The 14,610-nt window shown below is 44.2% G+C and overlaps 1 protein-coding gene across 1 annotated transcript in view; it reads right to left on the bottom strand.

The window, feature by feature from the left end:
• The window catches only part of LOC112207963 (otoancorin-like), a 32,428-nt gene extending 19,180 nt beyond the window's left edge, over positions 1-13,248 (bottom strand). Inside the window, 5 exon segments of the mRNA XM_063796328.1 lie at positions 862-1,049; positions 5,404-5,431; positions 5,433-5,534; positions 10,861-11,051; positions 13,185-13,248. Coding sequence (XP_063652398.1) covers positions 862-1,049; positions 5,404-5,431; positions 5,433-5,534; positions 10,861-11,051; positions 13,185-13,248 — 573 coding nt within the window.
• Between the last annotated feature and the right edge of the window lie 1,362 nt (positions 13,249-14,610).

Here is a 14,610-nt window from a genome sequence, read left to right on the forward strand (position 1 = left end):
GAGTAGAGATGGGGTTTCACCATGTTGGCCAGGCTGGTCTCGATCTCTTGACCTCGTGATCCGCCTCCCAAAGTGCTGGGATTATAGGCATGAGCCACTGCACCCAGCCTATTTTTATTTATTTTTGAGACAAGGTATCAGCTCTGACGCCTAGGCTAGAGTGCACTGGCGCAATCTTGGCTTACTGCAACCTCCACCTCCCGGGTTCAAGCCATTCTCCTGCCTCAGCCTCCTGAATAGCTGGAACTACAGGCACATGACACCACGCCTGGCTAATTTTTGCATTTTGAGTAGAGACAGGGTTTCACCATGTTGGCCAGCCTGGTCTCGAACTCCTGACCTCCCGTGATCCGCCCGCCTCGACCTCCCAAAGTGTTGAGATTACAGGCATAAGCCACTGCACCCAGCCAACAAAGGGACCTTCTTAAAGATGGAAAGCTACTTCCAGTCCTCTTTTTACTCCTTTCTGTTATATTTTCAGACAAATTTGCAAATGATTCTGAGAAAACCTGCTGTGAGCAGCAGCTGGGGCTCTCCAGGTGAAGGAATAAAGCCTAATTCCTGCAAACCACCTTGGTCAGAGGCACTGGGACATCCACAGAACTTGATTCACTGAGCATCTGCTAGATGCCAAGACACATCTCATCCCATTCTCTGCCACAGCCCGAAGAGGGAGGAACTGGAAATTTCCTCCTTTCTCAGATAAGGAGATCACAATATCACTGAGCTGATGCAGTAAAATTTCAAGATGATGTATGGGAAAACTGCTCGAGGAGGGCTCTATGTGCAGAAATGCTGAACTGGTTTTGGTGTTTTTCTTTTTTCCTCTGTTTAATGTTTCCTCCCTGAGGTGGGCTTCACCTGTATTGCTTTCTCCTTCAGGGTCATCAGCTGAGGCCGGCTGAAACCCTGGACAGCTCCCAGCAGTTCCACAGTCCTGATGAATGTGTCTTCCTCCATGCACCGCAGGTCCTCCAGGGCCCAGCAGGCATTGGCTTCGGCCAACTTGAAGATGTCATCAGAAGAGGGGGCCACGACTCCATGGCAACCTGAAGAAAGGAGAGATGCAGGGAAGGAGAAGAGGAAAGAGAATTTCAGGAAATGTTAGTGTATTGAAATGAGTAACATTCTTCGCCAGTCAGATTTATGCATGGAAGGGACTACAGAGTAAAAGCAGAGAGCAGGAGCCCAGGGACCAGTTTGAATCCCACTTCTGCCATTTCTTGCTAATTACTGGGTAACAAAGTCATGGAAATGCCAGCTTTTTGCACATCCACATGCACAAACTAGGAGCGGTGCAACATTACAATTAAACTACAAATTCCTTGAGGGCAGTAAGAGCTGGTGGTGAACAGTCCTGACTTTCGATTCAAATCCAAGGCTATTTAACCTCGCTGTATTTCAGTTTTCTTGTCTATAAAATGGAAATAAAATCACCTCATAGGATGGTTGTGAAAACTAAATGTGTTATATGTAAAGCACTTAGAACAGTGCCACGCATACAGTAAGCACTCGATACACAATTTCTGTTGCCTATCTTACCCCCTATGCCTTTGAGTTTGCAACCCAGCATAAAGATTCCAAAATTATGCAGCAGCCTTCCTATAAAAATGGGAAGATGGGCTGCGCGGTGGCGCATGTCTTTAATCCCAGCACTTTGGGAGGCCAAGGCAGAAGGATCACTTGAGCCCAGGAATTCAAGACCAGCCTGGGCAGCATGGTAAGACCTCACCTCTAAAAAAAAAAAACTACAAAATATTAGCTAGGCATGGTGCCACATGCCTGTAGTCCCAGCTACCCAGCAGGCTGAGGTGGGAGGATCACCTGAGCCTGGGAGGTCAAGATTGCAGTGAGCTGTGATCACACCTACTCTCCAGCCTGGGTAATGGTGAGACCCTGTGTCAAAATAAAATAAAAAATAAAAACCAGGAAGATGAGTTGCTGTCCATGAAAATCATAGTGGAGGTTGTGGCTTTCCCATCCCAAGAGAAAAGAGAAATGAGCCCATTGCATTTCTCTTGGCAACAGGAAAAACATCCATTTCGGTCTTTGAATAATGTGAACCTTACCTACTCAAACCAGTTACCAACCAACATGCAAGTGAGATATTGTCGTTGCTGGATCTGATGTGCCCAACCTGGGAGAAAACTCTAGGATCCTTAAGAGCAACCCTGGATTTCTTATCTTAGCAGCAGACCACCACTGATGCTGACAGATGCACCAACCCCACCCAAGGCCAGGGTATTTCCCGAGCCCCATGGCCTCTCTCTTCTCATTGCACCTTCAATGGAAATTCACTGCATTCCAATCAAGAAGCAAAAGTAGACCAGATCAAAGATGCCAGTTGTGGTCCTCAAACATCTTTATCATAAGCCACTTGGAGAGGACTAAAGACTCATCCCTCCCTAGGCCAACCCCCAGCCCACCCTCTAGTGAAAACAACATCAGTGATAGCACAGAACTAGAGAGGGCAGAATGGTTGACTAGTATATCAGGAACTTGGTCTTATCACTGTGTCTGTCCAGGGCTTAGAATAGAGCCTGGTACATAGTAGGTGTTCAGCAAATATCTGTGGAGTGAGTGAACACACACACACAAATTAATATAAAACCAAGCGGTAATTCTGCTAATCCATTAATCACTAAAGCACAGCAGCAATTAATACCCAGAACCAACTAAAGAACACTCAAACTATGCACTGATACCAGAGCTTCCTTCCCCTGAGCATGGAAAGCCTTATTTTGTGTACCACATGCACACAGTAAGAGCTCTGCAATATGATGACATGGACTGCTAGACCTTGAGGGCAGTGGGAGCCAGTGGTGGTCACCACCAGCTTTGGGTACAAATCCAAGAACTGCCATTTACTAACTCTGTGACTTTAGACAAGTCCCTTAGTCTCCTAAGCCCCAGTTTCCTTCATTTAAAAAACAAGAGAACACCCAAGCCTGGAAATCTGCAGCCCTAAATGGGAATAGGGATTCCCGTTTTCACGCCCAAATGTTAGGTTTTGGCCTGCCACATCCCACTATCCTGTACCTATATAAACCCCAAACCCCAGGCTCCATGAGCATACAAGCAGATGAGCAGATGAATAGAAGAGAAGAGGAGCAGAAGAGCAGCATGGCAGAGAAAGGAGCATCTGAAGGCCAAGAAGAGTTTGGCTGGGGACAGTTGGAGAGGAGATTGGTCACAGGACAGCCAAACTCCAGGGGAAGATCATCTTCCCACTCCATCCCCTTTCTAGCTCCCCATCCATCCCACCGAGAGCCACCTCCATTACCCAATAAAACCCCACATTCACCAAGAAAAAAAAACAAAACGGGAGAACAAGATAATGCATGGAGGAATAATCACCCAAGGTAGACATAAATCCAATTGTGATATTTCTTTGCTCGATGTCACACGATTCCTCCACCCAGAGTAAAAGCCAAAGTCATTAGGGTTTCCTTTAACAGTCACTACATGGCTGGCCTTGTCTCTCACTCCCCTCCAAACACACTGGCCCTTACCTCCCACTCATGGAAGTGGTCCTGTCGCACTCTCTGCCTGGAAGACTCTAATTGAAAATATCCACATGGCCCACTCTCCCTTGGGTCTTCATTCAAATGTCACCTTCTCAATAAGACGTTCCTTCATGATTCTCTTTTCACATGACAGTCCCCTCTCAACACTCGTGGTGCATTCCCTTGCTTTATTTTCCTTCTTGGCACTTTTCATACAATATACCATATATTTTACTTATGTATGGAAATTTATTGTCTTGCTACCCTCCATTTGAAAGTAAGCTCTTTATTTACAAAATTGGTGCTTAACGAATATTTGTTGGGTGGATGAAAGCAAGCACTGACTGTCAACTACTATCATTGGGGGTGATTAACTTTGTCTCCTCATGCCTGGCCCCAGTCTGCACTTAGTAGGTGCATGGTAATAATAATAAAATATCTAACACTTGGACAGGCATGGTAGCTCACATCTATAATCCCAGCACTATGGGAGACCAAGGCAGGAGGATCACTTGAGGCTCAGAGTTCAAGATCAGCCTGGGCAACACAGCAAGACCCTATCTCTACAAAAAAATAAAAAATTATCCAGATGTGGTGGTGCATGCCTGTAGTCCCAACTACTTGTGAAGCTGAGGTGGGAGGATCCCTTGAGTCCAGGAGGTCGAGGCTGTAGTGAACCATGATTGCACCACTGCATTCCAGCCTGGGTGGCAGAGCGAGGCCCTGCCTCTATAAAATCAAATTTTAGGCCGGGGGCAGTGGCTCACACCTGTAATCCCAGTATTTCGGGAGGCCAAGGCAGGTGGATCACCTGAGACCAGCGTTCAAGACCAGCCTGGCCAACATTGTGAAACCCCATCTTTACTAATAATACAAAACTTAGCCAGGCGTGGTGGCACATGCCTATAATCCCAGCTAGTCAGGAGGCTGAGGCAGGAGAGTTGCTGTAATCTGGGAGGTGGAGGTTGCAGTGGGCCGAGATCATGCCACTATACTCCAGCCTGGGTGACACTCCAGCAAGACTCCATCTCAAAAAATAAAAAAAATCAAATTTTAAAAATATCTAGTACTTATTAAAGATCTGCTACATGCCAGGCATTCCTGTAAACATGTTTCTGGGTTTAAACCCATTAATTCTCACAATAACCCAGTGAGGTAGAGACTTTCATTATCCCCATTTGATAAAGGATGAAAACTGAGGCACACAGAGGTTAAAGAGCTTACCCAAAGCCACACAGCCAGTAAGTGGCAGACTCAGGAGTGAAATCTAGCCAGCCCGGCCCTGTCACTGCTATGTTAAACCACTAATCCATGTTGGTCCTTTAAGTCAATCCTACTGAAATGTTTGTTACACATATTCACACATTAAACCTACTAGCCTGGGTATGGAGTATGGGACATGATTCCACGTCACTTTACAAAAGTGTAACTCTTTTTTTTTTTTTTTTTTTTTTTTTTTGAGACAGAGTCTCGCTGTCACCCAGGTTGGAGTGCAGTGGTGCCATCTCAGCTCACTGCAACCTTCATCTCCTGGGTTCAAGCAATCCTCGTGTCTCAGCCTCCTGAGTAGCTGGGACTACAGGTGTGCACCACTACACCCGGCTAATTTTTGTGTTTTTAGTAGAGACAGGGTTTCGCCATGTTGGCCGGGCTGGTCTTGAACTCCTGACCTCAAGTGATCTGCCCGCCTCAACCTCACAAAGTGCTAGGATTACAGGCTTGAGCAACCGCACCTGACCCAAAAGTGTAATTCTTTTGCCTATAGATTTTGTCATTCTATTGCTTTGCAGACATTTCATCCAGTTCCCTGCATAAGGAGGCCTCTTGATGTCAGGGATCCTGCCCAAAACATTAATTACTATGTCAGCAATGGCTCAGATACCCTGAAAACACTCACTAGGCATAGGGTCAGAGCTGGGGATCTTAATCACTGCTGTTCCGAACAGATTGAAAGACAGCCCAGAGGAATTCTTTAGGGGGCAGGGTCCTGGCCATCTTGGAAGCTGCTTGCAGAAGGATCTCAGGAAACTGTGTGAAAGAAGATGAAAGAAGAGGAATAATAATTAAAACCCCTTAAATACAGATTGAAATTAGAGTTGAAACTGTCACACTACTTACTGCCTTCATTCTTTGTTATAGCAACTTCTCATATAAATCTATTCCCTAGTCCCACTAATGTGGTCTCTATAAAGAATCCTATAAAATGATACTCAACTTCAATAAAAATCCAATAAAGTCTAAAAAACATAAGTAAATCACTTTTCACCCATCAGATTATCAAAAATAAAATAAAGTGCTAATACTTAATGCTGGGCACATTCATTTTTCCGTGGGACTGTCAAACTGTGCACTATTAGCAGAGCAATCTGGTAATATCGACAAAAAAATGTAGGTTAGGCCAGGTGTGGTGGCTCATACTTGTAATCCCAGCATTTTGGGAGGTCAAGGCAGGCAAATCACTTGAGGTCAGGAGCTCAAGACTGGCCTGGCCAACATGGTGAAACCCCATCTCCACTAAAAATACAAAAATTAGCCAGTCGTGGTGGCATGAGCCTGTCATCCCAGCTACTTAGGAGGCTGAGACAGAAGGATCACCCAAGCCCAGGAGGCTGAGGTTGTAGTGAGTCGAGAGCATGCCACTGCACTCCAGCCTGGGTGATGGGAGTAAAACCCTGTCTCAGAAAAAAACAAAAAAAAGTATGTGTACCTACCCCTTTTATGGTTTGGTGCTATTTCAAAGTTTTTACTAAACTTTATATTTGATATAGTTTGGATGTGTACCCCACCCAAATCTTATTGAAATGTAATCCCCAGTGTTGGAGGTGGGGCCCAGTGAGAGGTGATTGGATCATGGGGGCAGATTTCTCATGAATGGTTAAATACAATCCCCTTGGTACTGTCCTCACAATAGTGCGTGCGTTCTCTCGAGATCTTGTTGTTTAAATGCATGTAGCACCTCCCCCATCACGCTCTTGCTCCTGTGTCGGCCAAGTAAGATGTGTCTGCTCCCCCTTCGCCTTCCGCCATGATTGTAAGTTTCCTGAGGCCTTCCCAGAAGCTGGGCAGATGCCAGCATCATGCTTCCTGTACAGTCGGCAGAGCCATGAGCCAATCAATCCTCTTTTCTTGTCTCTTTTTTTTTTTTTTTCAGAGTCTTGTTCTGTTGCTCAAGCTGGAATACAGTGGTGTGATCTCCACTCACTGCAACCTCCACCTCCCAGGCTCAAGTAATTCTCGTGGCTGAGCCTCCTGAGTAGCTGGGATTACAGGCATGCAGCACCAAGCCAGGCTAATTTTTTTTTATTTTTATTGTAGACAAGGTTTCACTATCTTGGCCTGGCTGGTCTCAAACTCCTGGCCTCAAGTGATTCACCCACCTCGGCCTCCCAAAGTGCTGGGATTACAGATGTGAGCCACTGTGCCTGGCAGTGTTTGTTTGTTTGTTTGTTTAGACAGAGTCTCGCTCTATCACCCAGGCTGGAGTGCGGGGCACGATCTCGGCTCACTGCAAGCTCCGCCCCCCGGGTTCACGCCATTGTCCTACCTCAGCCTCCCGAGTAGCTGAGACTACATGCGCCCACCACCATGCCCGGCTAATTTTTTGTATTTCTTAGTAGAGACGGGGTTTCACCCTCTTAGCCAGGACGGTCTCAATCTCCTGACCTCGTGATCTGCCCGCCTCGGCCTCCCAAACTGCTGGGATTGCAGGCATGAGCCACTGCAACTGGCCCTTTTCATTTTTTTTTTTTAATTTAACTTTTATTTTAAGTTCAGGGGTACATGGCAGGTTTGTTATATAGGTAAGCTTGTGTCATGGAGGTTTGTTGTACAAATTATTTAATCACCCAGGTATTAAGCCTAGTACCCATTAGTTATTTTTGCTGATCTTCTCCCTCCTCCCACCCTTCACTCTCCAATAGGCCCCAGTATCTGCTGTTCCATTCTATGTGACAACGTGTTCTCATCATTTAGCTCCCACTTATAAGTAAGAACATGCGGTATTTGGTTTTCTGTTTCTGCATTCGTTTGCTAAGGATGATGGCCTCCAGCTCCATCCATGTCCCTGCAAAGAACACGATCTCATTCTTTTTTATGGCCACATAGTATTCCATGTAAACCTCCTTTCTTTATAAATTACCCAGTCTCAGGTATTTCTTTAAAGCAATGCAAGAATTGCCTAACACAGGTCAGGTGCGGTGGCTCACACCTGTAATCCTAGCACTTGGGAGGCCCAAGCAGGCAGATCACCTGAGGTCAAGGGTGCAAGACCAGCCTGGCCAACACGGTGAAACCCCGTTTCTACAAAAAATACAAAAATTCACTCGGCGTGGTGATGTATGCCTGTAATCCCTGCTACTCAGGAGGCTGAGGCGGGAGAATCACTTGAACCCAGGAGGCGGAGGTTGCAGTGAGCCGAAATCGTGCCACTGCATTCTGGCCTGGGCAACAGAGCTAGACTCCATCTCAAAAAAGAGAAAGAAGAAAAGAATTGCCTAACACAACATTTGTCATGAAAAGGAGGTGAAGAAGGGTTGTCTCAACATCCTGGGTGGAGACTAGCAATGAGGGGACTTAGGGGACTTTGGGTTGCCTTGGAGAAAGTGCCATGTCTCATCTAGAACGAATACACTTTGTCAAGACTTGGGATTTTATTAGAAGGCCTGTCCATGGGCCCAGATAATCCATCAGGCTCTACAAACAGCTATGCCTCACTGGGTCCCAGCTCACCCAGAGAGCAAGCCTCTCAGCCTATGTAGCTCCCCTTTCTAGTCTCATCTTCAGAATTAGAGTCACAGTCTAGGCCAGCAGTTCTCAACCCTGGCTGTACCTAAGAGTCACCTGGGACACCCAGAGCCAGCCCCTAAAGATTCTGACTCAGTCGGGCTGGGCTGGATACCATGGATTGGTCCCTCTTGGAATCTCCCCAGGTGATTCTAATGTGCAGCTGAGGCTGAAGGCAACCACTCTAAGACAGTTAACTTTTAGAAAGCAATGTGCATAGCGGAGTGAATGGCATTTTCCATTTTGTATTTTGTAAAGAAGAGTGTGTGTATGCTCTTGTGTTTTTAGTAGAGACAGGGTTTCGCCATGTTGGCAAGGCTTGTTATATAGGTATTTTTATACCTACATAAAACTTGTTATATAGGTATTCAGGATATTTCTGAAAGGCTGCAGAAGAGATTGGGGACAGCAATTGCCTCTGAAGAGGGAGGCTAGGGAACTAGAAGTCTGGGGTGGGAGGGAGACTTGCTTCTCATCCTATTACCTTTGGTGCGATTGGGATTTGTTAACCAGGAGCATGTATTACTTGTTTTATTAAACATTTCCAGTATTTAAAAAAAGAGTATACAGAATAATGCAACAAAACACCCATGTCCTCACAACCCAACTTAAGAAATAAAACATCACAATATAAATAATAAGTCCCTCCTTCACTCTTTGCCTTTCTCCTTCCCCAGAAGTAACTGTCACTCTGAATTTGGCATTCACTTTTACACTTCTCTTACATATAAACTTGGCTTACATTTGCTTTAAATTAATTCAGCTACTATTTATTTATTTACTTTGTATCCTACTACAGATATTCTTTTGCAATCTGGGGTTTTTTTTAACTCTACACTGTGTTTTTGAGATTTCACAGTGTTGATACAAGACTTTTTCAATTTCAGAAGTTGATTTTTTTAAGATTAGATAGATATATGGATGTTCTCACTGATATGTGGGAGCTAAACTATGAGGACCCAAAGGCATAAGAATGATACAATGGACTTTGGGGACTTGGATGGAAGAGTGGGAGGGGCCAAGGGATAAAAGACTACAAATATGTTGCAGTGTATACTGCTCAGGTGATGGGTGCACCAAAATCTCACAAATCACCACTAAAGAACTTACTCATGTAACCAAACACCACCTGTACCCCAATACCTTATGGAAAAATAAAAATAATAATAAACATCTAAACATAAGAAAAACAAGGAAGGAAAAAAAACAGATGGATATATAACATTTGTGCATCAGGGCCGGGCATGGTGGCTCACGCCTGTAATCCCAGCACTTGGGAGGCCGAGGCGGGCAGATCACTTGAGGTCAGGAGTTCAAGACCAGGCTGGCCAACATGGTGAAGCCCCATATCTACTAAAAATATAAAAATTAGCTGGGCATAGTGGCAGGGGCCTGTAATCCCAGCTACTCGGGAGGCTGAGGCAGGAGAATCACTTGAACCCAGGAAGCAGAGGTTGCAGTGAGCTGAGATTGCATCACTACACTCCAGCCTGGGCAACAGAGGGAGACTCCATCTCAAAATAAAATAAAATAATAAAATAAAAATAAACATTTGTGCATCAACTGCTTATAACTATATATTCAGACATCCAGAATATGATTTTACTGTGACTGGACTTCAGAATGTGTGCTGTGTGTGATCCTAGGCGAAGTTGTGTGTGTTCAGGCCCTGCTGAGCATGTGTGTCCATGTGCACCTTGTGCCTGCAAGTGCAGGTATGAGAGTGTGTGGATGTGCTTTGTGGGGTATCTGATTGTCATTCAGCAAACATTCACTGCTTTCCTGCCCTCCACCTCCATGGAAGGAGACTCCTTCCTGCCCCATTAAAGTTGGTCTTGGTCATGTAACTTACTTTGGCCATTGGAGTGTGGCAGAAGTGACAGCGTGCCAATTTCCAACCTAGGACTTAAGCAGAATTGTACTTATCCCTTCCCTTTTTTGGTAGTTTCACACCTTCATGGTGAGAAAAACAAGTTCTAGAGCAGGGCTGCCCCAGTGACACACAAATCAGGCAGCAAGAAACATATGCTAATTGTTCTATGCCCTTGAGATTGTGTGGCTTTGTTATGCAGCACAAATGACTAACTCATGCTTATTTTGCAGGACCCTTGGCCTAGACTGTCTAACTTCTGGGGCCTTACTCCTAGAAAAGTGTCATGCCCAAATGTAATGATCAATAAAGACTTGTTATTGGATTAAATGTGCTTGCACATGTGACTGCATACACTGGACATACATGTGCATGTGCATAGGGCACCAGCCAGTGTGAGAGCCAGAACAGGCGTGCGTGTGAGATGTACACTAATAGCAGAGTGGTAGCTAAGTAATATCTGCCTGCACACATCTGCCTGGGGGGCCACACAAAAGGGCCTGAGTTCATTTAGTTGTGGACTCACTCCCTTTTCCAGAACCTTGCACATCCTGGAATGGAGCTGGAAACATCTTAGCCCTTGGAGGCAGGGAGGAAGCTTCCAGAACCATAGACAGCAGTAAACCCAATGCTGTATAACTGACCACACTTTCTCTCCCCTTCAAACTCCTTCAGCCTTCTTAAGATGGAGCACAACATTACCTTTGTGGCTATAGAGCTTAATTCATCTCCTGAGAAAAGTACTAGAAAGGGTCCCAAGTCCTTCGTGGCCTCGGCTGTCCAGTGCTGAGGGAGTCTAAAAAGAGATAATAACCAGTAAAGTGAAAAAACATGCTGTGGTGGACATCTGTTGCCTTTTCCCCCAGCACCCTTTTCTTTCAGGAACAGATTGTCTTATACTCATGTCAATCACATGGTCCCACTTCCTTGACCGAGAAAACTGGCATGTGATGCAGGCTGACCAATCAGAGTCATCCCTGGGAGTTTTGATGGAACTATCAGAGAAGCTCTCCTTTCTCTGGTATCTCTGGCAGTAGGGGAGGATATTGGAGGACATTCATATTACCAAGTGGAAAAAGTAAAGACCACACCAAGGAACACAGAGCTGAGGGATGGGAGGAACATATTCCTGATGATATCATTTGAGACACGGGATTCAGCCATGCCTGAAGACCACCAGTGGAGTTTCCCGTTACATTCCATTCCTGAATTCAATACATTCCCATTCTCTTTAGTTTGAATTAAATTATTGAATTTCTGCCATTTACATCACAGTGTTTCCTTCTTCTCCCTCCTCAATAGAAGAGTAATTATATATTTCTTCCTTTTACTTTACCATAACAGTCTTCTCTTAGAATAAGAAAAAACCTTTCTCTTGAACTTGGCAGGATAAAATAAAGGCACTGACCCAGAATCCACTGTTATTCTTGTATAGATCATAAATGCCTACAGTGAAGAGCATTACACTATCTTTGGTGACATCTCTAAAGGAGGTCTGCCCAATTAGCAGTGACAGCTGGTGGGAATGCAAAATCATACAGCCACTTTGGAAGACATTTTGGTGGTTTCTTACAAAAGCAAACATGTTTTTGCCTTATAACCCAGCAAACACACTCTTTGGTATTTACACAAAGGAGTTGAAAACTTACGTCTACATGAAAACCTGTATATGGATGTTGATAGCAGCTTTATCCATAATTGCCAAAACTTGGAAGCAACCAAATGTCCTTCTGTAGGTGAATGGCTAAATAAACTGTGGTTCATTAAGACAATGAAATATGATTCAGCACTAAAAAGAAATGAGCTATCAAGCCAAAAAAAGACCTGGAGAAAACTTAAGTGCATATTACTAAGTGAAAGAAATCTATCTGAAAAGGCTATCTACTGTATGATTCCAAATATATGATATTCTAGAAAAGGCAAAAGTATCAGTGGTTGCCAGGAATTAGGAGTAAGAGAGGAATGAACAGGCAAAGCCCAGAAGGATTTTTAGGGCAGTGAAAATACTCCGTATGATACTATAATGGTGAATACATGTTATTATATACTTGTCTGAACCCATAGAATGTAAAGCACCAAGAGTGAACCCTAATGTAAAATATGGACTTTGGATGATAATGAGAATCCAATGACGATAATGTCAACATAGGTTCATCAGTTCTAACAAATGTACAACTTTGGTGGGGGATCATGGGGAGCTTATGCGTGTATGGGGTCAGAGGGATATGGGAAATCTCTATCTTCTCCATTTTTCTGAGAACCTAAAACTAGTCTTAAAAATAGTCTCTAGGGTGAGGCATGGTGGCCCATACCTATAATCCCAACACTGTGGGAGGCTTAGGTGGGCGAATCCCTTGAGCCCAGGAGTTCAAGACCCACCTAGGCAACATGGTGAAATTCCATCCCTTAAAAAAAAAATACAAAAATTAGCTGGGTACAGTGATGTGCACCTGTGGTCCCAGCTACTTGGGAGGCCGAGGTGGGAGGATCACCTGAGCTCAGGGAGGTTGAGGCTGCAGTGAGCTGAGATCGCCCTCCTACACTCCAACCTGGGCAACAGAGCCAGACCTTGTCTTAAAAAAAAAAAAAAAATTCTGGGTTTCTGGCATTTCAAAAAAAAAAAAAAAAGGAAAGGTCAGGGCACATGGCTGCTACAGTCCTCTATTAAGCAATGTGCCACAGCAGGGGTCCCTGACCCCTGGGCCATGGACATGTACTGGTCTGTGGCCTGTTAGGAACTGGGCCACAGAGCAGAAGGTGAATGGTGGGTAACAATTGAAGCTTCGTCTGTATTTCTGGCTGCTCCCCATTGCTTGCATTGCTGCCTGAGCTCTGCCTCCTGTCAGATCAGCAGCATCATTAGATTCTTACAGGAGCATGAACCCTGTTGTGAATTGCACACACGAGGGATCCAGGTTGCATATTCCTTATGAGAATCTAATTCCTGATGATTTGTAGTGGAACAGTTTCATCCCAAGACCATTACCATCCTGCACCCCATCCCATGCCGCCTGTGGAAAAATTGCCTTCCACAAAGCCGGTCCCTGGTGCCAAAAATGTTGGGGACTGCTGTGCTTTAGAATCTGCCATGAATCTGCAGCCTCTATTATATAGCTCCCTATAGACTTTGCTTCCTACCGTCTTACGTTCTGCCTTATAGGCATTTGAGTTTGCAACCCTTGTTTTTGTTAGTATGCTACGCTGGTGACATTGACCAAATTGACCACACATTAATTATAAGCTTAGTTGGTGATGACCTCAACGGAATAACGTGACATAAGTATTGTGACAATACTTCTTGCATGTATCTGCAGGTGGAATTGTAAACCTGGTGGTCCGAGATGGTCTAATTCGATCTTCCTATGTATCTCCTTATATTCATAGTGGTAACATTTGTGGTGGTGATTCAGCATTTCAATGCCTCTTCTCATGGCAACAACAAACGTTTTCCTTCTGAATCAACATTAACCTAGATGTTACTGCAGATCAAAATTAGACTCTACATTTTCAACCACAGAAATATTGGACAGTAAAAGTTTTTCTTAATATTGATTGCCTACATAGGTTGTGTAATTAGCATATGTTTACAGTTCTATGATTTCTGCGTGGCTGCTACAGAGCTGGAGGGGGTAAAGCAACAGTGTTTTCTCAGTTGTGCGAGCAGCATTACATTATAATAAATAGGTAATATTAAACTGGGCTGATGAGAGTTGCAAAAGACTACTTTAATGTTCATATGGAACCAAAAAAGAGCCCGCATTGCCAAGACAATCCTAAGCCCAATGAACAAAGCTGGAGCCATCATGCTACCTGACTTCAAACTATACTACAAGGCTACAGTAACCAAAACAGCATGGTACGGGTATCAAAACAGACATATAGACCAATGGAACAGAACAGAGCCTTCAGAAATAATACCACACATCTACAACCATCTGATCTTTGACAAACCTGACAAAAACAAGAAATGAGGAAAGGATACCCTATTTAATAAATAGTGCTGGGAAAATTGGCTAGCCCTATGTAGAAAGCTGAAACTGGATCCCCTCTTTACACCTTATACAAAAATTAATTCAAGATGGATTAAAGACTTAAATGTTAGACCTAAAGCCGTAAAAACCCTAGAAGAAAACCTAGGCAATACCATTCAGGACATAGGGATGGGCAAGGACTTCATGTCTAAAACACCAAAAGCAATGGCAACAGAAGCCAAAACTGACAAATGGGATCTAATTAAACTAAAGAGCTTCTGCACAGCAAAAGAAACTAGGATCAGTGTGAACAGGCAACCTAGAGAATGGGAGAAAATTTTTGCCATCTACTTATCTGACAAAAGGCTAATATCCAGAATCTACAAAGAACACCAACAAATTTACAAGAAAAAAACAAACCCCATCAAAAAGTGGGCAAAGGATATGAACAGACACTTCTCAAAAGGAGACATTTATGCAG

Source organism: Pan troglodytes, chromosome 18 (genome assembly GCF_028858775.2).
Source record: "Pan troglodytes isolate AG18354 chromosome 18, NHGRI_mPanTro3-v2.0_pri, whole genome shotgun sequence".
NCBI classification, from domain to species: domain Eukaryota; kingdom Metazoa; phylum Chordata; class Mammalia; order Primates; family Hominidae; genus Pan; species Pan troglodytes.